This window comes from Ovis canadensis, chromosome 3, assembly GCF_042477335.2.
Source record: "Ovis canadensis isolate MfBH-ARS-UI-01 breed Bighorn chromosome 3, ARS-UI_OviCan_v2, whole genome shotgun sequence".
In the NCBI taxonomy this organism is placed as follows: Eukaryota; Metazoa; Chordata; class Mammalia; order Artiodactyla; family Bovidae; genus Ovis; species Ovis canadensis.
The window spans coordinates 4,250,947-4,274,620 of NC_091247.1; the positions used below are offsets into that span (position 1 = coordinate 4,250,947).

The 23,674-nt window shown below is 49.9% G+C and overlaps 1 protein-coding gene across 3 annotated transcripts in view; it reads left to right on the forward strand.

Moving 5' to 3' along the window:
- The window catches only part of DDX31 (DEAD-box helicase 31), a 73,059-nt gene that overhangs the window by 19,388 nt on the left and 29,997 nt on the right, over positions 1-23,674 (forward strand). For all 3 annotated transcript variants that reach the window (XR_011255431.1, XM_069582103.1, XM_069582102.1), the window contains exons 12-17: positions 1,304-1,539; positions 2,282-2,458; positions 5,027-5,086; positions 16,421-16,471; positions 17,960-18,099; positions 22,014-22,095. Coding sequence is in view for 2 of the 3 variants with exons in the window: in XM_069582103.1 (XP_069438204.1) it covers positions 1,304-1,539; positions 2,282-2,458; positions 5,027-5,086; positions 16,421-16,471; positions 17,960-18,099; positions 22,014-22,095 (746 nt within the window). In the remaining variant the exon portion in view is untranslated. The remainder of the gene's footprint in view (positions 1-1,303; positions 1,540-2,281; positions 2,459-5,026; positions 5,087-16,420; positions 16,472-17,959; positions 18,100-22,013; positions 22,096-23,674) is intronic.

The window sequence follows — 23,674 nt, forward strand, 5'->3', positions numbered from 1 at the left end:
CTCGGCTGTCTGCCTGGCTTGGTTCTCAGCCTCAAGGTAGGGGCCGGGGAGGCAAGGAGGAAGATGTCCTGAGAGGACTGCTCTCCAAACCGCATGTCCTGCGTGCCCGGCCTCCTCCCCCCACATCCTGACTCTCCAGTCCCTGGCGTCTGGGCAGAAGGAGAAAGGGCAGGTCCCAGGTCCAGCACCCTCACGGGAGGGAGAGGCTGCTGGCACTCACGTCAGTGTGGAGGTAGGAGGAGGCTGGTGGTCTCTAAAGGTTGTGATGGCGGGTGCTGCCCACTGAGGGCAGGGCTCCTGTCCTGAAGGAGGTGACCTTTCTGCCAGCACATTTCTAAGTATCATCATCCTGACTTTCTCCTAAAGACACTATGGTGGTGTTTAGTTGCTCAGTCGTGTCTGACTCTTGCGACCGTCAGGCTCCTCTGTCCTTGGGATTTTCCAGGCAAGAATACTGGAGTGGGTTGCCATTTCCTTCTCCAGGAGATCTTCCCAACCCAGGGACTGAAGCCACATCTGCATTGGCAGGTGGTTTCTTTACCACTGAGCCACCAGGGAAGCCCAGCTGGGACTTTTAAGGCTCTTTTTAAATTAAACCTGAAAAGTACATTCCGTGAACTCATTTCTGTCTTTTCATCCTCGTGAGATGGGGCTTCTTAGCTCTCTGTCGTAGATGGGAGCACTGAGGCTCCACCAGGATCCCCTGCACGCAGAGCACTGCAGGGCGCTTCAGCTCCCGTGTTCCTGTTTGACCTGGTTTACCAGCCAGTGCACGTGTATCAGACGCCATCCGCCTGCCCTACCAGCAGTTCTCAGAGTGTGTTCCAACTAGCAGTGACCTGAGAGAGAATCCGTGAAAAAGGGATTCTGTGCTCAAAGAGTGGGGGAAATGCCACATTCCTACCCCTTAGGAGGTTCATGGGCACAGTCACACAAGTAAAGGTCCTGACAAGGCCTGTAAACATGGGAAGCCCTGTGAAAGAATCCCAGGAAACCTTTTTATCAGGATTTCCATAATTTGCTTGACCACCGAAGCCTTTCTGGGGAGTGATGGGCAGACATCTGTTGCAGTGGTCTTCCACAGGTCAGAGTTTAGAGACATTGGTGGTGTATATGGGTTTTTAGACCCTGGGAAGAAATTGGTGGATCCCTGGGAGACTGACAGTGGGGCAGATGAGTGTTAGCGTTTGGAGGTACCCATCAGGGATTTCTTAGTAAGCCTGGATGTGTGGTGTCGGCGTCTGCGGATGTGGCGGTTGTACAGCGCACGCCTGTCAGCTGTTCTTCTCGCTTTCTCTCAAAGGTGTAGCGCGGCTAGCTGACATCAGTTTACACGACCCTGTCAGCATCTCCGTCCTGGATGAGAGCCACGACCTGTCGAGCCCAGAGAGCGAGGCCTCTCTCGAAGCTTCTCCTCCACAGGCGACTGACGAGCTGGACAGCTTCGCCATCCCAGCCGGTCTCGAGCAGCATGTGGTGGTGGTCCCCAGCAAGCTGAGACTCGTCTGCCTGGCGGCCTTCATCCTGCAGAAGTGCAAGGTAGGTCTGAGGGCTGGGCCTGACCTGATCCTGAAAGGACCACAGTATTGTTTACGTCAGGTATGGAGGGCAGTGAACTGAGATGCACGTGAAGTTACCAGCTCCACCGTGGTGGCGAGTGCAGGCCATAGCAGAGCTCTTCTCAGTCAGTGGTTCTAGAATTGCAGTAAGGACTCAAGGTTCACTGTGTGCAACTTGAGATCTGCCTCATAGACCAGTCCTAGACTGACACCAGGGACGTCACGTGGTTGAAGCATGCCGGATGTGAGCCAGATTACATGGGTCTGTGTGCGTGTTTTTAGAGACTCATCCTATTTGTGTGTTTACTGGATCCATGTGATAACTTTCTCTGGTACATGGAAAAATAGTACGTGGAAGGGCTTGAGGGTGCAGCTTCTAGACTGCCTGCGATCTCAGGGTCCCCATGAGGAGGGCTGTGCGTGGCAAGCCCTGAGTGAGTGAGGGAGGCCGAGCTCACATCAGCTTAGCTCTGAAGCGTATTTGTTTTCTCAGATGCAGGAGGCCTGTTTGAGGTGGCAGCTAAGTCATTTTCCTGTCCTGCATTCTTTGTATGAATAGTGTGGCAGACCAGTGTTGTTTTAAAAAATAATTCAAAGCCATCTGTCACCTCTGTTTCCAGTTCGGGGCCAGCCTGCCCACGTGTTTTATAGAGAGATTCATTTTAGTGTCACCTGATCTTAAAAATACATGGTGGTGTTTTCCCCCCTTTGTGTCCGTGCAGTTTGAGAGAGACCAGAAGGTGATTGTCTTCTTCTCAAGTTGCGAGCTGGTGGAGTTCCACTACACCCTCTTCCTCCAGACCCTGCTGAGCGACTCAGGGGCCCTGGCCCCAGAGCGTTTGCCAGCCACCTCCATGCCGTTAAAATTCCTGCGGCTGCACAGCGCCCTGGAGCAAGAGGTGAGCCCTGGCCTCCCCGGACTGGGACCCTGCTGGACCAGGGAAGAGCGTGGCTAAAGTGGGCGACCCCCTGGAGGCCACAGCGGGTGACACAGCCATTCTCCCGGCGGAGGTGGTGAGGAGCCCCTTGTTCCTGTTCACTTGTGCTCCAGGAGCGGGTCTCTTCCACCTGAGAGAGCGCGCGGGCCGGCTTGGCCGGACTCTGCCCCCGCCAGCTGTTAAGGCAACAGAGCACCACTAAGTAGCTGGCACCAGGGAAGGCTTTTGCCTTTTTAGTACCCAGTGTGTAATTAGGGCTTGATGTCTTCAAATTAAGAGCATTAATGGAGCTAAATTGTGGCTCCCATATGGTACTGCTGAGCGTGACTGCTGTCACTGTCAACAAGATGCAGAGCTTTCCCTCGGAGCACTCGGGCCGAGAGAGGACGCGGGCGCCAGGGGCTGCGGGGGCTCCGCGCGGCGAGTGGTTCTGAGCAGGAAGGAGGGTGAAACACTCTCTTCATCTTGGGTAGTTAGGTACTGAGCTGCGTTCACTCTCATTCCGCAGCTGGTCACCGAGCCAGCCGTTCGGGGAGTCGAGCAGGATGTAGGACAAGGTGAGCTTGCCGGAACTGTGGCAGGAGCGACAGGCAGGCCTTGAAGAGGGAGCCAGCTTGTCTTAGAGGAGAGGCTACCAGGCGGCTGAGGAAACGGAGAGCCCGAAAGCAGAGGATGGTTTGGCTAGAGCCACCTTAGGAAAGTCCGAGCGTTTTTGGAGCCAGAGAAGGCCGTCAAGTCTAGCCCCTGTTTATGTTATTGCTTTTTTGTTTTAATAATTAAGGAAATGGAGGCTCAGAAAAATGAAGTTACTCAAGGTCACTCAAGGACACAGCTTCTTAACATAAGACTATGCCAAATGTCCTGAATAGTCCAGCCTTAATGAGTTTTGTAAACTCTTGAGTTTTACCTCCAGGTTCCCCATTTCAGTTGAGTTTGTTGATTTCATAATGTAATGCCATTTATGGTTTGTTTTTTAACTCAGTTTACTAGTCCTCTAGGTCTCTTTTCTCCAGAGTCATCCCTCAGAGGAGGTGTGAGGATAAAGAAGAAGCTGAATGTGAGCTCAGGAGCATCTAGGACTTGCAGTTAGGGTGTTTCAGACAGTGCATCTCATAGGGTAGCAGGGCGTTTACAGCTGTGTGCGCTGGGGCAGGCTGCCATTCACTGGCTGTGTGACCTCAGGGAAGGATCTGGCCTCTCTGTGCTCGGTGTCCAGGCCTCAAAAGTGGAGAGAACAGTTGTACAGACTTCCGGAGTTGTGGCGGTTCACTGAGTTAGTGCAGACCGAGTGCTCAGTACATGTCAGGGGCCATCCTTGTTATTTCTCTTTGAGAAAAAGTAATTTTTTCATCATTAAATAATTTCTAGTATTTTATTCATGTTGTCCTGTTTGTTAGGTGTTTAGCCGTCACACCCTCCCTGTGAGATGGGCAGGAGGTTGAAGGGAGGGTCTCTATTTAGTTTTGTAAACACGAGTGAAGTGTGTTGTCCCGAGGACTAAGCTAAAACCAGGCCCATCACATCTTCCTGGCTAGTTGCCCTGCCCACTGTTCCACGTGATCTCAGTGTGGTCTCCCTGAGTGGCCAACTCAGTGCTTTACGAGCATCACAGAGGGGCTGCTGTTGAAGGAGTTGTCTCCTGATGGCCATGCTGAATCCTCAGGGGTCTGGTCATTGTATTCCTTACTCCATGTCTGCATACAGCATGTCCTGCCTTTAAGGTGTTCATGGGTTCTTAGGAACTTTTTTGGTTTTGACTCCACGGAGAAGCCATGAACTCCCAGGGTTCAGAAACCAGTTCAGCCCTTCGCTAACAGTGGATGCACGTTAGGAGGCAAGTCCCTTAGCCTGTTGCGCCTCAGTTTCTCCCCCTGGCCTGGGGGCAGGTGACAGTGCCTGCGCAGATCGGGCACGTTCAGGCTCGCAGAGCGCAGGCCAGCTCTGGCACCTGGGAGCCCTCCGTAGGAGCCCTCAGAGGGAGCCCCATGAGGTTGCCAGCTGTGCGGTTTGCTTTAAGAGGTGGGATGATTTCATTTCCTTCCTTTGACTTGAAATATTTTTCTCCAGTTAAGACATATGGTTCTTAACAATTTTACAATCATTTTAAAAATAAATTTTAAAAAAATGGCTCTATAGGAAAGGTTGGTTGCTGTTCATCCTCCAGACCACCTCTAGAAAAGGTGTTAGAATAAATTCTGAGTTGGGACCCCCAAGGGCAGGCACTTGCCTTCGGCACCCCTATTCTTGGTGTTGGCCGTCTCTGGAGGGTGTGCCCCCTCCCTGCATTATCTTAATGAAACGTGCTGCTCTCCATTATTTGCCTCTGTCTGGAAGAAGCCTAGTGCTGTAGGAACAGGGTCTTGTTGGATGATATGAAGAATCCACTTCTTCCTCTTCCTCGGCAAAACCTTTCTGTGCCTAGAAGTGGTTACAGTAGTAGGACGTCGGGAGACTTGTGAGAATCTAAGCCCACCACCTAGCTGGCATTGAGCTGAGTTATAAAGACCCTATTTTTTCTTGTTTTTGTAGGAAAGAACAGCAGTGTTTCAAGATTTCACGCATTCCAAAACAGGCATTCTTTTTTGCACGGTATGTATCGCTCTGTGCTCCATGGGAAGGTTGGAAATTGATGGTGGTGGTGGTGGTTGCAATCTTTTGTCTCTGGACGGTTTGCCTTGCAGTCAGCGCCCTACAGGGAGCAGGGTTCCCGGGGGCCACTGGCCGTGCTGGTCTCCTTGCCCTCCTGGTTTGTCACCCCGCTGCCACGGGTGGCGGGCTGCCACTGCCCAGAAGACTTGGCGATTTGCTCACTAATGGTGGCAGCTGTTGGTCTGAAAATGTGTGAATCTTGGTGATTTCTATCCACCAAGAACTTGTAAATTACAGCTATCGGGAGTAATTAGAGCTGAGAAAGCTTTTTCACAACAAAATCACTCTGCTTGCCTCTGCTCACCTTTTCTTAAAGGAAACTAGACACGCTTGGACAGATTCTGTGTGCTCTTGTTTAAACCTACCATTTGCCCTACAGTTTTCAGAGCCATTTCACTCGGCCTCGGTCTTGACGATTGTGGTTAGTCGGCCTCTCCGGTACCGCTCTGACCTTTTTCCTGCACATCTCTTGCGCTCTTTCAAGCTTGGAAACACACTTTCAATGTGCCCGCTTCTCCAGGGACTCACTTCACCAAAGGTGCTGCTCGCTCCCAAGATTAAAATGCCTTCCCCATGTGTTCCATCTCAGAAGATATAACTTAATCCCCAGCGGTTGTTTAAGAAATCCGTATCTATGCAGTAATGAAATCTCACCGTGGATTTAGTAACCCCGTCAACAAGTGCGAGGTAGAAACAAAGACAGTTGGCTCTTGGAAGGCCTCTTTAGGGCTCACTTAATACAGTTACTTTTGAAGGGACCCTTGTTTTCTATTTAGTTTTGAAGGTAATAGAGATGGTTTTCTTTCTAAATTGAGAGTTTATGAGTGAGTATAACTTTGTTACTTGTGTGTATGTACATACGATCATCTACAAGACAGGCCTGCCTGGTCACCTGCTGACGATTCTCAAGTGCACACGCGTGTGTGTGTGTGTGTGTGCGCGCGCGCATGTGTGTGTGCCCAGCAGTGTTTCTGCTGGCCCTGGTGATTCAGATCTTAGAGCAGCGACTGCTGGAACACTTGCCTGCAAAGGAGGTCTGAGTCTGGCCAAGTAGCCCTTGTCTTTATGACCCCCATCAAGTCAGATGCTTGTGTTTATCCTAAACCATCTTTACATGTCCAGAGTAAAGAGAAGATAAGTCCAGACAGTCTACTTGACACAGAAATTTGTTAAGAATCCTATGTCCGTTGACACTTCTGGAGCCTGACCCCTTCCTGTCCCTTCTGTCCCCACTTTCCCCTTATGCCGCATCCTTCAGCCAAACAGGCCCCTCTCTCGGCTCCTTCTGGCCTAAGGGCTCTAGTACATGAATTCCCTCCTTCTGGGACACCCCACCCTGACTTAGACTCACCCGTTCTTAGGTCTCAGCTTCATTGTCATTTTTTCTGGAAACAGAAGCCCCCGTGCTTCCCCATGAGACACTGCCAGGGCAGCCTGCGTTTCTCAGTGATGCTCCTCCCAGCTGGCCTCGGTGTCTTCCCACCGAACCCCAAGCTTATGAAGCTGGGGGCTGTGTGCTGTTTGCAGTCCTGTCCCAGCGCCTGGCACAGAGCAGTGTGCAGTAGGCACCGATATTTGTGGGTTAAATGGGTGGATACTTGGGGATCAGTGTTGAGAACCACTGATACATATCTTCGTCTAAAGACTGAGGCTGACATTAGTATACTTGTTCACTAGGGAATACTACTCAGCCATAACAGAATGGAATCATGCATTTGCAGCAACGTGGGTGGGCCTAGAGATGACCATTTTGAGTGAAATAGGCAGACTGGACTGCGAAGACAGATATCAAATGGTATCACTTAAATGTGGGATCTAAAGTACTGTACAAATGAACTCATTTATAAAACAGAGACGGACTCACAGAAATAGAAAACAAACTTACGGTTATCAAAAGGGAATGAGGGAGGGATAAAATAGTTTGGGATTAGCAGATACAAACTGTATATGTAAAACAGATGGACAACAGGCTCTTAACTATATAGCATAGGGAACTATATTCAGTTTCCTGAAATAAACGACAATGGAAAATAATACAAAAAAGAATATGTGTGTGTATATACAGACACACACACACATAAACTGAATTACTTTGCTCTACACCAGAAACTAATACAACATTGTAAGTCAACCGTACCTCAATAAAAAAATAATAAAATAAAAATTCAGTTTTACCCATGGGATTCTCGTAAACATTCCTATAAAGGATTGTTTATGACATCTTTTTTTTAAAGTGCTCATTGGGAATCAGTTTACTTTTTCATGTCCATGGTGTTTTCTGAAGAATGAGCGTTGGAGATCACCTATGTTGAAACAGAAGGCAGCAGGAGCCCTTGTGTTGGAGTTTGGGTTAGGACCGGAACAAAGTGCTTTCTTTGACCCTTACGATGCTGGAAATGTCCCTGGTGGGGAATTGTCAAGTCTCCCAAGGTAAGCAAATGCGACTGTGTATTTCACAGATGTGGGTGAGCTCCAAGTCTCAAAGAAAACTTCAGGTATTTGAAGTTCAGTTTTTGGTTTTTGTCTTTTTCTAGTAGCTCCATGGAAGCAAAGATCATTTTCTGAAATGCAGCTCTTGGTGGGGTCAAGAGCACTTGATGGCTTTCCTGGTTCAGCCTGGCTGCTGCCTGCAAGCAGGTGATGTCAGCTAGATGATGAGTACTCCTGACTTGGCAACATGCGGCGCCCCCCACCTCTGCCCCCTACCAGGCCCCGGTGCCATGTGAAAAGCACCCTCTTGCCATCATCTGATTTCTCTAAGCCCCTGAGTGTTCATTTGCTGGTCTAGGTCGCGTCTAGTATGCTGAGCCTCTGCCAGTCTCTTCTTTATTCTGCTTGAAGAAATGACTGGAAGAGAGCCGGGTGGGGGCTCGTTTCCCTCCATTTCTAAGCCAGGATGCCAGCCCAGGTCCCTGATGATACGAAGTTCTTCATTTCTGCTCGGTCTTCCTCCTCCTTCTGCCGCATGTGGTCGCTGTGGCCCGAAACTTGGGGCGTCTGAGACTCGCAGGCTGTTATCGGTGGTGCCTGGGTTGGGGAGGCGTTGTCACTGCATCTCTGGCAGCAGTCTGTTGCTCACCACGCTCTGACTGCTCTCCGGGAGCCTCCTGGGTGCTAATGAGCAGTGGGGCCACAGGACGAGGCAGATGGAGACTCATGTCTTCGCATGAAGGGAACCCACGTTGTTAACTGTTGCGTGGAGACTTTCTGCCTTTGTACCGTCTCTTTTGCCATTTTGATTTTTCCCAAGATTCTTTTAACAAGGCCAGAAGGCTGAATGTCTTGTGTGGGAAATTGGGAATTGTGGTGTAAGCACACAAAAGTTCACATTTCTGCTATTTCCTTTTCTTCTAGAAAGTACCTTCCTGCTCCCCATTCCCCTCCATTGTATTTTTTCTGTGGTGAAGGAAGTTAAGGGTGTGCGTGTCTGTGTGTTTAACTATAAACATCTTAAAAGCAAGGACTACCTTAATTTCATGAAGTCTTTCAGGACCTGATATATGACTATATAACATGAGTTCTCGGTGCACATGTGACCGCAGTGGCGTGGAGTCTGGGCAGAGGTGAAAGGATACTTGGGCAGGAGAGACCAATCTGGGAAAGAAGAGTTCTTACATACTTGGAATGTAATTCTGTGTAATTTTCCAGCTTTTTCTAGAAAACTGGATCTAAAGAAACCAAGGTAAGGAGGGAGCAAAGTACTAGCAGGAAGGAGTCATTTGAAAGTTCAGAGCCCACTTTCCTCAATGAAATTAAGAAATCAGAAGAACCAGACAGAGGAGATGGGCTTATCTTCATGCTAATTCCTTTGGCTCATAGTGAAGCACTCAGGCAAAGCCAGAGGTTTTGAACATCACTGTTAAATCGAGCGGTTGGGAAAGAGAAACCCCAGTAAGTGGCTTCAGTGTGGCGTCTCCAGTTCCTTCTGGCCTTAGGGCTGGCAGGCGGCCCTCCTTGGTTGTCCCTGGTGGTGCCCAGTGCTGTGGCCCCCCGGCAAGGACGGGCCCTTCCTGCTCCGCCCGCGTCTGCTGGCTGAGCCTCTTGGAATGTGTGTGGTTGCCCGCACAGGCCTTATGTTTCAGAAGAGACCTAAAGCGCCCGTGCTGCTCTCCTTCACCTGCTCGCGTTCTCTTTTTTTGCTTGAATCACACCATTAGGTCTCTGCACTTCTTAATTTCCTTTCCTCCTGGGGAATTTCCGCAGTGCCAGGTGGCCAGGAGACAAAGGATGCTTCTACACGTCCCAAGAATGTCCCTTCACTGCCCCTAAGAAATGGAGACTTTCTGGGTTTTCTCTGGCCTATGCCTTTTAGGTGAAATTTATTTTTTCCGCTCGTATTTCATCCCTGTTCATGGCGAGATCATTTGGAGACGGTCGGCTGTTGACTCAGTTACGCTAACTCATGTTGCCAGGTTTCTGGCGGCTCCAGCCAAGCTCTCGCGCCTCTGACAGCTTCTGCGCGCTCTCCTTCCCCCTCTGATTACGCAGCCCAATCTGTCACCCGGACGACGGGGGCCCGGACCCCGCTGATGGCTTTCCACACACGGCAGTAATGACTTCTGGCAGGCCGGGAAGGCGGCAGAGGCGAATTTGCTGCGTCCCTTGCTCAGAGAGCCACAGGCCCCCTCTCCCTGTTAGTAAAAGCACTTTGTGAGGTTCTTGGGTAAATAAATGAGTCATTTTAATCCAACTGACAGGCTGGCACCTGAGCAAGCTGCCTTCCATCTGTACCCCTCGGTCTCGTGGAGGCAGCCAATTGTCAGCCCACGGCCTTCAAGGCCTCGCCCGCGAGTGTCTTTCAGAACTGACTTTAGTGAGTTCTTTCATCTGAATTAGGTTAAAGGAATACAGGCGGGTTGGATCGTAAGTTCTGAGGGTGGGCACGGAACTGAGTCTTGGCCGCGTCTTGTGCAGGTCAGAGTCCTCTGGTCTGGTCCTGCCACAGCATCCGGGAGGATGGAGCCGTCTCCCCCTCCTCTTCAGTCCTCTGCCTGCGTAGGGTGACGGGCTGTGAGTGGGGAAGAGAACCCAGAAGCTTTGACAGTCCCACCTCATTGCCTGCATGCCCGTTTCTACTTCATCACCAGCCAGAACACTCAGATCAGTGATTCTCAAGACACTTTTCACGTCCACTGTCTCATTGGATCGTCATAGCAACCTGGGGAGATAAATCAATTGCAGCCATTTTATAGGTGGGTAAACTGAGGCTCGGAGAGCAGAGTTGACTTGCCCAGATTGGATGGCTGCCTCAGTTGTCCTGGAGTCCAGTTCTTCATGTTCCTCCCTCCCACCCTCAGTGTAGCCCCAGCCGAGACTGCCAAGAATTGCTGAAGGAAACAGCAGGGTTGAGTCCAAGCAGTGGCTGGCTGTGAGGTGATCCCTCCCCAACACCAGGAGTCGTGGGAAGTGGGAGACTCTCAGCCTGGAGTCCTGGGCTGGCTCTCCCAGCCTGAGTGGGAAAACCATGAATGGTCTGATGGCGGTGGCTGCCGAGCCCCCCGACTCACTGATTCAGTGTGTTTGTGCTTGGAGTGATTTTCCTGAACATCACATGCTGTGTGAGAGTTCCATCTGTGTTCTTTAGTTGGATTTACTAAACCAATGAGTACTAAATTTTTTACAAAGCCTGTCTTTAAATCTCAGACAGCCGTTGTCGCCATGCCTCTCCCACTGCAGAGCGCCTAAATGAAATAAATCATTTCTTCACGAGAGCTTTGCAGATTTAAGAGCCTGACAGTTTCTCTAAAGACAGTGACTGGTTTGTGTCAAGAACACTCTGAGTTGTGTTCTCAGAGGCATCGGCCCCGGAACATCCGCCTTCAGCTTTCAGGGCACCTGGGAGCTGTCAGGAAACACTTCCTGGGTGGTTGACACACTTCTACTACATGAAATGTCTACGTAACACCCACAAACGCAGCGTCTTGCCACCGTTCAGAGGGGACCTGCAATCCAGGTGGGATTTAATCAGCGAGAAGGCAGCCCACCCTGACCTGCCCACTGGTAGTCGTTCTGGCGTGCTCAGGTGACGGGTAGTGTCTTCCTCGGGTCCTGCTCTGACCCTGGAAGATCCGGGAGTGGTGTTTTAATGTGGTTCTTGCAGAACTTTGCATTGAGTTGTTGTTGTTTTTTTAAGAAACTTTATAGGGATGTCCTTGGTGATCCAGTGGTGAAGACTACCCATCCAGTGCAGGAGGTGCAGGTTCAGTCCCTGTCGGGGAACTAAAATCCCACATGCCATATGGTGTGGCCAAAAAACAGTAAAAGCTGCTTTATATACAAATAAATCCTTAATGATACTGAAAAGTGAGGGGAGAGGCAGAAAAGCTGTCCTTTACAGAAGGGTGCCAGTTATGAAATGGAAGCGGTCATAGGCTTAGAAAGCCCTCATCTGGTAGCCATCAGGGTATCAACTGATAGAGGCAAGCAGCCTCGACAGATGCGAATCCCACTGGGCAGAAGGTTCTGGGAATCAGTCTCAGGGTTTCCCTCACTCATCACAAGGAGAAAGGGCCCTCCTTGAGGGAGGGCGAGGGTGGCCGCCACCTGCTCCGGCGACTGAGCCCAGCTTCCCCACACAGGAGAGACTGTGTCTCCTGAGGTCACGTGCTGGGCAGCACACCCCACCCTGGTGGTGTCCTTCTGCCAGGACGCTCTACCTGAATCTTGCCACAAGGAGTCAGAAAAACTCCAGATTCTGGGATGTGCCTCCAGACAGTTGGACTCCTCAAAAACTGTTAATATATTAAAAAAGTAAATGTTAAGGGCAGGGATACACCATTCTAGGTTAAGGAAGGCTGTTGTTTAGTCGCTAAGTCGTGCACGACTCTTTGTGACCCCATGGACTGCAGCACACCAGGCTTCCCTGTCCTCCACTATCTCCTGGAATTTGCTCACGTTCATGTCCATTGAGCTGGTGATGCTATCTGACTGTCTCATCCTCTGCTCCCCTCTTATGGATCAGCCTTGTCGTGGCGAAGGGGCTTACATAACTCAGTGAAGCTCTGAACCATGCCATGCAGGGCGCCCCAAGACGGACAGGTCGTAGTGGAGAGTTCTTAAACAGTGTGGTCCACTGGAGGAGGAAATGGGAAACCACCCCAGTATTCTTGCTGCGAGAACCCCATGAACAGTACAATTAGGAAGGCTAGATGGCTGTAATAAAAATAGAACACAGTGATCTAGGCTTTAGTCCAGGGTTAGGGAAGGAAAACTGTTAAGGTTGGTGCAAAAGTAATTGCGGTTTTGCATTGTTGAACTTCGTTGTTTGATATTGGGATGCATTCTTAAGTAAATGTGGTAATGTTATACATCATTTTAATGTGCATTTCTCACTTTATGTTTTTTTTGCTAATGATACTACTTGCTGTGTATTTTATATTTATTTTAGACTAGGGTGATGTTGTTAGACAAAAAGCAAATTCAAGCAGTTTTCTTAATTCAAGTTCAATTTGGCCAAGGAACTGCTAACTAATGTACAGTGTGGTGGTGGTTCAGGATTCTGCAAAGGAAACGAGAGCCTTGAAGATGAGCATAGTGGCTGGCCATCAGAAGTTGAAAACGACCAATTGAGAGGATCTTCGAAGCTGATCCTCTTACAACTACACAAGAAATTGTGGGACAACTCACTGTCGACCATTCTACGGTCATTAGGCATTTGAAGCAAATTAGAAAGATGAAAATGCTTGATAAGTGGGTCCCTCATGAGCTAACCCCAAATCAAAAAAAGTAATCATTCCGAAGTGTCGTCATCTCTTCCTGTATGCAACAGCAGTGACCCATTTCTCAATTGGATTCTGACATATGACGAAAAGTGGATTTTACATGACAACCAGTGACAACCAGCTCAGTGGTTGGACAGAGAGAAAGCTCCAAAGCACTTCCCAAAGCCAAACTTGCACTGAAAAAAGGTCCTGGTCACTGTTTGTTGGTCTGTTACTAGTCTGATCGACAACTTTCTGAATCCCAGTGAAACCATTCCATCTGAGAAGTGTGCTCAGCGAATCGGTAAGATGTCTAGAAAACTGCCGAACCTGCAGTCAGCACGGGTCAACAAGAAGGGGCCAGTTCTCTGCAATAATGTCCGCCCACACGCCACACAGCCAACACTGCAAGAGTTGAACAAATGGGACTACGAAGTTTCGCCTCGTCCGCCATGTTCACCTGACCTCTTGGCAACCGCCTACCACTTCTTCAAGCATTTCAAAAAGTTTTTGCAGGGAAAACACTTCCACAACCAACAGAAGGCAGAAAATGCTTTCCAAGAGTTTGTTGAATCATGAAGCACGAATTTTTACACTACAGGAGTAAACTTATTTCTCGCTGGCAAAAATGTGTCGATTGCAGTGGTTCCTGTTTTGATTAATAAAGATACGTTTGAGCCTAGTTACAATGACTTAAAATCACAATACTTTTTCACTGACCTATTATAAAAGTCATCTCAGGTACAGTTGGTGAAACTTGAAATGGACTGATTATTAGAAAATAAAATTATTTAAAGTTTTGTAGGTGTGCCCAGAGTGTTGTGACTGGTAGGAGAATGTCATTTTACTGAGGCGATCTGTGCTGAAGTATGAGGGGCGAGATGTCATCATATTTGCAACTTCCTTTCGGGAGGTTCTGAAAAATGTGACTGTACAGAGAGGAAAAAAACAGATGTGACAGTTTAGCAGTTGGAGAATCGGGAGGAAGGGTTGACAAGTGTTAATGGTACTATTCTTTCGGTTTTTTGTAGGTTTAAATCTTTCTAAAATAAAAATGGGGGGGTTAATATACATTCATTGTCAAAAGAAAAATGAAGCAAAGGACACAGGAAACTGCAGAAAGTGAAAGTGAAAGTCGCTCAGTCATGTCCAGCTCTTTGCAACCCATGGTCTATATAGTCCATGGGATTCTCCAGGCCAAAATACTGGAGTGGGTAACTGTTCCCTTCTCCAGGGGATCTTCTCAACTCAGGGATCAAACCTAGGTCTCTTGCATTGCAGGTGGATTCTTTACCAGCTGAGTCACCAGGGAAGCCCAAGTATACTGGAGTGGATAGCCTATAATGCCCCCAAGCCTCTGGACCTGGGGATAACCACAGCTGACAGTTTGGTGAACCTCCTTCCAGGTGTCGGTTCTTGGAATGTCAGTCTGTCTATCCATTTATCCATCTGCCTAATGTCTTCTATGTATTTCTTTGGGTGCGTCAGCCCTGTCTTAGTTGCAGCACATAGAATCTTTGCAGGACACAGACTCTCTGTTTGTGGCCTGCAGGCTAGTTGCCCCATGGGATGTGGGATCTTAGTTCCTGGACCAGGGATTGAACCTGTGTCCCCTGCGTTGTAAGGCAGATTCTTAACCACCGGACCACCAGGGAAGTCTTCCCCCTAAAGTTTTCTATTTTTATTACCCTCCTTTTTTTGCCCTGGACTTTTTAGCTGAAGAAAGACTGTTATTCTTTAGAATAAATACCCTGCATCCCGGATTTGGCTAGTTGTGTCCTTAAGGTGCTGTTTGCCTTGTTCTTCCCTCCCCGCAGTAGGTGTGGACATTCGTTTAGATTACAGTCTTAGGATTTTGTTTGTGTTTTGGCAAGAATGTGTCATGGGTGACACTCTGTCCTTCCTGTTGCGTGACAGCAGGTTGTCTTCCTTTTTAATTGCATTGAAACATGGTCTCAGGGTTAGAATTATAAGGGCCTTAAAGGCGTACAGGACCCATCCCGGTCCCCTCCCCCCTGTTCTCTTCTTTTCCCTTTAGCTCACTATTTTTATAAGCTTTGGGGTTTTCCCCTCCAGTATTTCCTTTTGAAATATGAGCCCAGTATATTTGTATTTTCTCCACTCCTTATGCAAAAGCATACTATTTGCACTCAAAATATGGCCTCAATGATCTCCATGTCAGTGCAGAGGCGCCTCCCTCTTTTTGAAGCTGTGTTCTGTTGCTCTGTTCTAACAGTGTGGTGGTTATTGCCATGTTTTATTCAGCCTGTCTCCTGCTGGACACTGGGGTGTTCACCAGACCTGCAGTCATAAGCAGTGCGAAATGAAGAGCCTTGTGCATTAGTCATTTACATTTTCACCAGTGTACCTTTGGGATGGATTTCTAGAGGGGAGATCGCTTTGGGTTAGAGAGCAACTGCGTGTGTAATTTTTCTGGCTATCCCCAGATTCCTTGCCATAGTATTTTGCATTCCCACCGCGTACAAGGGACACAGCGTCGTCTTTGATGGCGGAACCGTGCAGTGTAATTTGGTCTTAGAAAAGAGCAGACCTGGGTGGGCGGGCTGCCCTCTGCTTGTTGGCTGTGTGTCCCTGGACAAGTTCCTTAACCTCTCTGAATCTTGGTTCCCCTCTGTTTTGAGGCATTATTTTGACGATGAGTTAAGATAACGCAGGTACAGTGTTCTCATGTACCGCGAGTGCTCAGAGCCTGCTGCCTGGGGCTGCTCTTGGTATGTCTCGCCCTTGGAGGTGGATGCTGGCTGTGTGTTTACTGCCAAAGACGGAAAGATTCCCATTTTCCAGTCTCCCTGCCAGAGTGGCCATACATACCAGCAAGCAGAGTCTTTGCTCTTGAGACGGTGGCCAGCGCAAAGGAAAAGAGCAGTCTCCATTGCTTTTGTACTTTGTGTCCGTCTGGTTAAATCTCTGGCTGGTGTTCTGATTGTAACCACCTATCAGAAGAGGGAGCGTCGTTCGGTCCTTCTCGCTCTCCAAGGCCCATGAGCAGCGTCCTTGGTCAGTGACTCTGGGGCTCACCCTCATGAGGACGTATCTCGGGGTGACCTTCCAGAATTATGCCTCAAAGCACATTATCGTTCAGCATTGCTAATAAGACCAGGCATATACCAGGCAGATTCTTAACCACCGGACCACCAGGGAAGTCTTCCCCCTAAAGTTTTCCATTGCTAATAAGACCAGGCAATACCCATGACTGTGTTCACCATAAAGGGGTGTTTCTGATAAAATGTAAAGCATGCCAGCAGTTCTCTGAATTCCTAACACGACACAACAGCCCACGACTCATTCCAGTTCTCCGGTCTGCATGCAGGTGGTGTTTTGCAGTGAAGTGGGTTGCGGCCGCCTCACCGCAGGTTCAGTAGAACTCATCCCTAAATCAGAATTTTACCCACAGGTGGACAACAGTGCATTCTTGAAGTTGTATGCACGCCTGTGCACGTTCCCAGGGATGAGCCCTCAGTGTTTGAACTAGATCATCAAATGGGCCTAGGACCCCAAAAAGGTTGAAAACTCCATCCTAAGCCATGTTCTTTTGTTCTTTTCTGTTTTGAAGGATATTGCGGCTCGGGGCTTGGATCTCCCTCAAGTCACATGGATTGTCCAGGTAACATCTCTCGTTTTTATGGTGCAGGCTTGAGGCCGGAATGTATGATCACGAGCAGATGCATTGGCTCGAAGTAGAGTAATTATTAAGATCCTCTTGGGTGTTGCCCTGGTCCCTAGGCAGCCACCAGCCTGATCTGCACCATTCTCCTGCCGTCTCTCCTTACCCCAGCCCCCCTGACCATCACAGCTCAGCCTCCAGGCTGCACAGCTGCGGGAAGGAGGGGCGGGCTCCCCAGCCCCCAGACAAATGCGTGTCACACCCCGAGTTTCAGCACTCTGAAAATAATGGGAACCACTGGGCCCCTGGGAAGACAGTGGCTCAGCTGTCCTGAGAGCTGCCGGTGCACGCTGACCTGCGGGGGCAATTAAGGCCTGACAGCATCTTAGCGCACACCTCCGGCCTTCGCCGCCTTGCCAGAGGGTACTGGTGTCAGCCCTGGAGCCTGGTGGTTTCAGTTGTGTTTTTTCTTTTCGTTAGTCTGCAGAGTGGTATTTTTAAGCCCTTCTGTGAGAGGGCTAGGGGACACATGCCCTGTTTACGTGAGTCATAGTTTATTCACATTTTAGTGGAATTGCAGGATTGGCACCGGCTAGAGATCTGCTCTGCTCACCGCACATGACGACTTTGCTACCAGAGGCATTGTGTCTTCTCTCCTGCCGGCCACAGGGCAGATGTGAACTAGGATGATTTTAATGTGTGGGAAACGAGCCACGTAGAATTGATCATTGACTGCCTCCTTGTAATTGTGGGTGTTGATTAGCTTAATATGCCTGGCCTGCCGCTGTGGTCATCTTGGCCCGTGGTCTTTGAGTCGGGTAGCAGCAGAGGACAAAAGGGCAGAATGAGCGCAGGGTCAGTCAGCGCTGATGATGACCAGTTACTGCCAGGGAGCACGCCTGTTCTGCCGAGTTCGAGCATTTGCCTGTCTCCCGGGCCAGGAACGCTGTCCGCAGGAGCAGCATGTGTCCCTTAGGAAGGGAACCTGCCCCTGAATCCGCCTGCAGCCCCGCTTCACAGGGACTGGGGACCCTGCGGCGAGGCGCTGGGACCTGATCCCTCTCTACCCTGTGCGCCATCTTCCATGCCCGCAGCCCTGCTGTTCTGTCTCTCGAGGAAGTAGGCCAAGGTCGTGCGGCCATCCTGCCTGCATTCTCACCTTGCCCAGTCACCTCGGTGAAAAGATGCAAATAGGAAAGCGAGGAGACCTGTGGAGAAGTGAAATTAAAAAGGAGATATTGGGACGGGAAGATGTCTCGTTTATCTGAAACTTGGCCACTGTTCCCGTTGGCATGTCGGAGCCTTGTTATTTCCAGTGAAGCCGGGAGTTTCAGGGTTGAGTGACTTCTCCTTGTGATGGTGGTGGGGTAACCATAGCACCAGGATTTAATTCTTGGGATACCTGGAGGCAGGTGAGGGGTATTGCACTTCCAATTAATGGCAATCCCTTGATCTGTGAATGCCTTCCTTTTCATGCCCCTCTTTTAGTACAATCCTCCGTCTTCACCTGCCGAGTACATCCACCGGGTCGGGAGGACGGCCCGGATTGGCTGCCATGGGAGCAGCCTGCTCGTCTTGGCTCCTTCGGAGGCAGAATATGTCAACTCGTTGGCTTCTCACAAAATCAAGTGAGTCAGAAACCTGAACGGGGTTTCCGCTGATCTCTCCTAATTAACTCTCTGTCGCTTCTTACAGTGGCTGGGCCTTGTAAGCCTACGAAGAGCCATTAACCCTTGTGATCCCTCATTGAGTCCCAGAATAGCCAGTGGCAAAGACTAAAACCCTTCATGCCGCCAGCACATGACAGCTGTGAGTCAGGGAGTGAGCGGTTGCAGTCCGTCTCTCTTTTGGGGAGAGGTCTGCACTCCCTCGCTCTTGCCGTGGAGTGAGTATGCACCACCCTCCCAGCCAGCTCCACTGCGGTCTCTTACTGTCATCGAGTTTTGTCTCTTGCAGTTCATTAACGTTTTGGACCTTTAGAGGTGATTTATCTGTGAGAAAAATGATGCTTTGGATTCATCACTTTCCCTCCTCCTGGAAAGTACGCCGAGGGAGGAAACCGTTCCTAGCGGGTGAATTATTGTGCACCCCACGTTTGTGGGCAAGGGCGCCCAGTCAGATGGCAGTGTCTCACATCCCCCAGTGTGAAGCCCCAGTCCCCACTCCCTCCACCTGGGCTGGGGACCCCACAGGGCTCGGCAGCTTGGAACCTGGGCCGGGGGCTTCCATCCAACCCCGATCTCCCCAAGCAAGGACAAAGACGGAGGGCAGCAGCTCAAGCTGGCCAGGCAGTTCTGATGAAAGCAGGGAGTGTTGACCTGGGCCCCAGAGATGAGGTGGTTTTGTCACGTTTTCTGTAAAATCTCCAACACCTGCAGTAATAGGCCCTCAAAATGGGCTTCAAAAGGCATGTGTGAAAAACTCACACTCATCTACATAGGTTCACGCGTTTCCTCTGCTCAAAGCACAGTGATGCCAAGAGCATGTTCGGAACGCAGGCTGGCGGCCCAGTGCACACTGGGCACGAGAGTGGCCGGCTGCTGTGACATCACGCGGTGACGTGGTGCACAGCGTAGCTAACTGGAGGGTTGCGTTTCTGGGTGGCTTCCTCACCCAGCCTGTGTTTTACGTAACAAGGCTTTTCCCCTTGAAGTGCAGAGCTGGGAACGCAATCGCCTTGCCATCTGCACTGACATGCCCCGGCTGCCCGCTCGGACGGGAGAACTCTGCGTGGCTGTCCCCACGGGGAGCACCCCACTCCCCGCCCTGCGCCTCAGCCAACTGCAGCACTCCCAGCACTGTTGCGGTTGCTGGTGTGGTGGTTCATGGGGTGCAGCTTCCTCAGAAACCACGCTCCCCACCCTTCAGGGTTGGGGAGGGCGGGGCCTGCTCTGATGGGTCCGGGGGGTCATGTCAGGAGGGTCCGAGTAAAAGCTGGAGCTTTCCTCTCAGTTCTCTCATCTCATCTCTTACTCTGTCAGGCCAAAGAGTGTTTTTGTTTGTTTCAGTAAGGCGTGCGTCTTTTCTCTTGTGAGAAAAGACTACTACTTTGGCTACCCCTGGCTACTTTGTGGGTGAGCTCTGGTCACCCTGAGTGTGACCAGGTCTGCTGCCGCGGTACTGCCGAGCGTTGTTACACATGCCGGTTTCCGTTCAAGGCAGGGCTGTCTGCGGGGGAAGTGTATGCAGACTGTTTCTTTGATTTCATACAGTAAAATTAAATCTAACAAGTCATTCCAAAGTGTGCTGTGGGAAAAGGCAGACTTGAAGATTTTTGAAATCCAAAAGGTACACATGTAAACATCCAAAAAACAGGAAGAAGAAGGAGTATGTGCCTATCTGGTGTCTGAGGACCTGAGAGCCAGGCGGTGGGATGCTGGCTGATGAGTTACAGGGAAGATTCAGGAAGGCAGGCGGCAGCAAGGGCCATCACAGCGAACTGCCACCCACCTCCATGCGCCTAGCGCCGCTGAACCAGCCCGGACAGTGTACTTCAGCAGAGGGAGCGAGAGACCCGGGCCATGCCGCCTCTGAGTGCATACTCAGAGCTTTGTCTCTGCATCCTTGTGACTTCTTGGTTTTTGCCAACTTCTTCACTTTTCCCCACTTCTCCTTAAAATGTTTTTCTAATGAAAGTCACTGTAGGTTTATTAAAATGGGAAAACCTCCTCAAAATGCATGTCTCTTAGATCAGGCTTAAGAAAGACAGTTCCTTGAATCTGTTCCCGCTCTCTCTCCATAGCCAGGTGGGGGTGACTCAGGTCTGTTGATAGAACCATACATAGGCAAAATAGATTGGCTTTGTTCCTCAGAAGTAGTGGCGTCTTAGACAAGGAGGAGGCCCTTTTAAACTGTAAATCTCTGTGGGCCAGCCCCAGCTCCTGCTCACCTCAGGGAAACAGTGCCCCACCACAGCCCACGCGCGGTGCCGGCTGCACGACAGCACTCCCACGCACCTGAGGAAACTGCCCCTTCCTCTGGCATTATTGTTCTCTGTATCCCTGGCGGTGAACGACACTGTACCTGCCTTCCTTCTTCTCACTTCAGGATCTGACCCCAAGTTTTTACATTGCTTTCCCTTTTGTTTTCTTCCTCTTCTTTTTTTTTAATAGAGGCAAGGCAGCTGGACAAAGGGAAAGACGGGACTGGGCTCTGGTTTTTACTTTGCTCCAGCTTTGCAGGCATAAGTAAGAGGCAAATTCAATACCCATAACATTTTTCTCCCACATGAAAAAATAGATTTTCCAGGAAACTATGAACAGTTTCTCCAGCTCCTACCCTCTCCGCATGTACCTCGCCTTCTTGGGTTGAGTCTTAACTGCCGTGAAAAGATGTCCTGAATCTGGCAGCCGAGAAGGAGCGGTGCGGGCTGGGGACTGAGGGCGTTTCGGGAAAGCAGTGACACAGCGCAGGTACATCGCTGTCAGAGACGTGACGTGTTCATTCATAGCTTTGTCAGAGTCACCTTTGGGGGAGGGAATGGGGGTTGTCTTCTCCCTCAGAAGAGGTTGCCATTCACATTCTAATTTGCTGTTACATTTTGAAAAAACAACATACAAGAAAAGCGGTTTTTCCTTTTTTTTTTTTTTTTTTGGCTGCGCTGAGTCATTGTGGCACGCAGGCTTTTCTCTGCGCCTCACAGGGACTTCTTTAGTTGTGGCCCCAGGGCTGAATTGCCCTGTGGCGTGTGGGATCTTTGTTCCTTGACCAGGGATCGAACCCACGTCCCCTGCATCGGAGGGAGGTGGATTCTTAACCACTGGACCACCAGGGAAGTCCCGAAAGTCATTTACCTTTTTAGAATCTGTTTTCCTGCCCTAGAACTCCTCTTTCCCTCTCCCTTCCTCCCTGGGAAGTCTGTTCTCCTTGTCTCTGCCTCAGGACTCTGATGTGTGCCCTTCCCCAGGGCAAAGGCTGGGGCCTTCCAGAGCCAAGGGGGACAGTGTGCTGTCCAGACTCCCCCAAGAAGCTGCTTGGAGATCTCATCCAGAACTCAGGCTTCCCCTGTGAATGGGAGCCACGAGGAGCCAGGGAGGTCACAGGAAGGTCCCCCAGGGTGGATTAGGATGGAGTTCTGCTGCTGTCAGTGGGAGACATTGGTCAGCTGTTTACTTTCACTCAGGTGTTTGTTTACCCCACTGTTAAGGGTCTTCAGCCACCTTAATGTTTTTTTGGCTTGTTGCCTTCTGCTCAAGTCCAGGTAATAATATGTCAATAAGCAGACCTATGTAGTTTTCCAGATCTGTTAAGAAATAATGATGTGATCCCCATAAAGGAGATTGTAAACGTAGCCTCTGTACATGTATCCGAGAGGATGAGAATTGGTGGCGATGTCACCCCTTCTGTCCTTCTAATACCATAGAGTCCTCTTCCTTCTGAATTCCTGGAAGGTTAGGAAAACATTCCCTTTCCCATGACCAAGCATCACTTCTCCTTTATTTCTGATTAGCCGGAAGAGAGGCCAGTGTTATGCATCACAGTTGATAGAATAATGTTTTTGGAAGAATGGAAAGCTTACCTCTATATGTCCTTCTTTTTACAGCGTTTCTGAGATGAAGATGGAAGACATTTTGTCTGTTCTGACAAAGGATGATTGTTTTAAAGGGAGACGAGGGGGAGGCCAGGTGAGTTTCATTGTTGACTGTGCTTGCTGCTCACAGATATGACTCATCTCCTGGTGTGGGGAGGCAGCGACTCTGAGAACTGGGCAGTTCCTGCCACTGGCGAGTAAAGTGTGTGTTTTCGGGACCATGAACATTAGACGAGGCCACATCTTGCTGGCGTTTCTCTCTCTTTGCTTCTGGATGCATTTGCTGGCCCGTCCAGTTAATGGGCCCCCATCCATCCTGGGTGTCTGCCAGGTGGCAGCAGGCTCCCCAAAAGGAGGGCTCGTCCCCAGCCAGAAAGAGTCTGGAGGCAGCAGCGCTCCGTGCTCAGCCCTGGTGGTCCCCCTCCAGCTTACCCACACGGACACCTGGCCTGACCTGTCCACCCAGGGCTGCGTGGCAAAAATAAATGTCTCAGAACCTCCTTTCAGACACACTTAATTCATCCATTTTTTACCGTGTGCTGTACACAGAGGAAGAGCAAAGCCGAGGCCGTTAGGAAGAAGAATCTTTATCATCTGAGCACTTCCATAATAGAGATCCTGAGCAGCGCGGGCATCCCTGGACAGCCTTTCCTGCTGCTTTCCAAGGCCTCCCCCTGCTCAGAAGCACTTCCACCCCCACTCTACTGTGTTCCAGGTGTACTACGTAGACTTGTATGTGTGTATCTGTGTGTGTGTAGTGTTGCTCTGTATAATTTTGTCCTTGAAATTTTAATATTTGGATATTTTTGCATCTCTATTCTGATGCCTGTGGATAGACTGGAAAATCGGAGCCAAATAGGTGAAGTTTAAGAGTCTCTTTTGTTCGTCAGTACATGTCTTTGTTTGGAGCAGTATTCTCCCTGAGGCAAGAAATCCGTTTGCCTGACCCCGATTTAAGTTCTCCTGTTTGAGAGAACCTGCCGAAATGCAGTAAAGAAAGGACAGGAGCAGATGCCTGTTGCCTACCATGTGTTCTGGGCCTGGCTCTGTGCTGATGAGCTCTTCCCATGCTTGGTCCCGTCTTAGCCTCTCAGCAGCCCACAAGGCGGGTGTTACTCTCCCACTTCATAGATGAGAAAACTGAGGCTTAGAGAGCTGAAGGAACATCCGTGAGGGTGCACTGATAATTGTGGGTCCTTTTGGTGTGAAAGCAGGCCACTTGTCCTTCACAGTATACCAGCAAGCCTCCATTAGTGCTAATTAGACCAAGTAAATGAAACTAAAATGCTTTCTAAATTGGGTAACGTTAGCGGTTTTCGTGGCTTCCCCGGTGGTTCAGTGGGTAAAGAACCCGCTTGTGAATGCAGGAGACGCAGATTCAATCCCTGGGTTGGGAAGATCCCCTGAGAAGGCAGTGGCAACCCATTCCAGTATTCTTGCCTGGAGAATTCCGTAGACAGAGGAGCCTGGTGGGCTACTGTCCATGGGGTCCCAAAGAGTTGGACATGACTGAGCAACTAAGCAGCTGTGTTCATAGAGGTAAAATTTGGCCAGTAAATGGTACCACAGCAACAATCCCCATGAACAAGAAAAGCTATTAAGGACTTGGTTGATCAACCTGTTATATTAAGTGATATTTCACTACAGAGGGTCCTGGCTCCACAGGCCTTCAG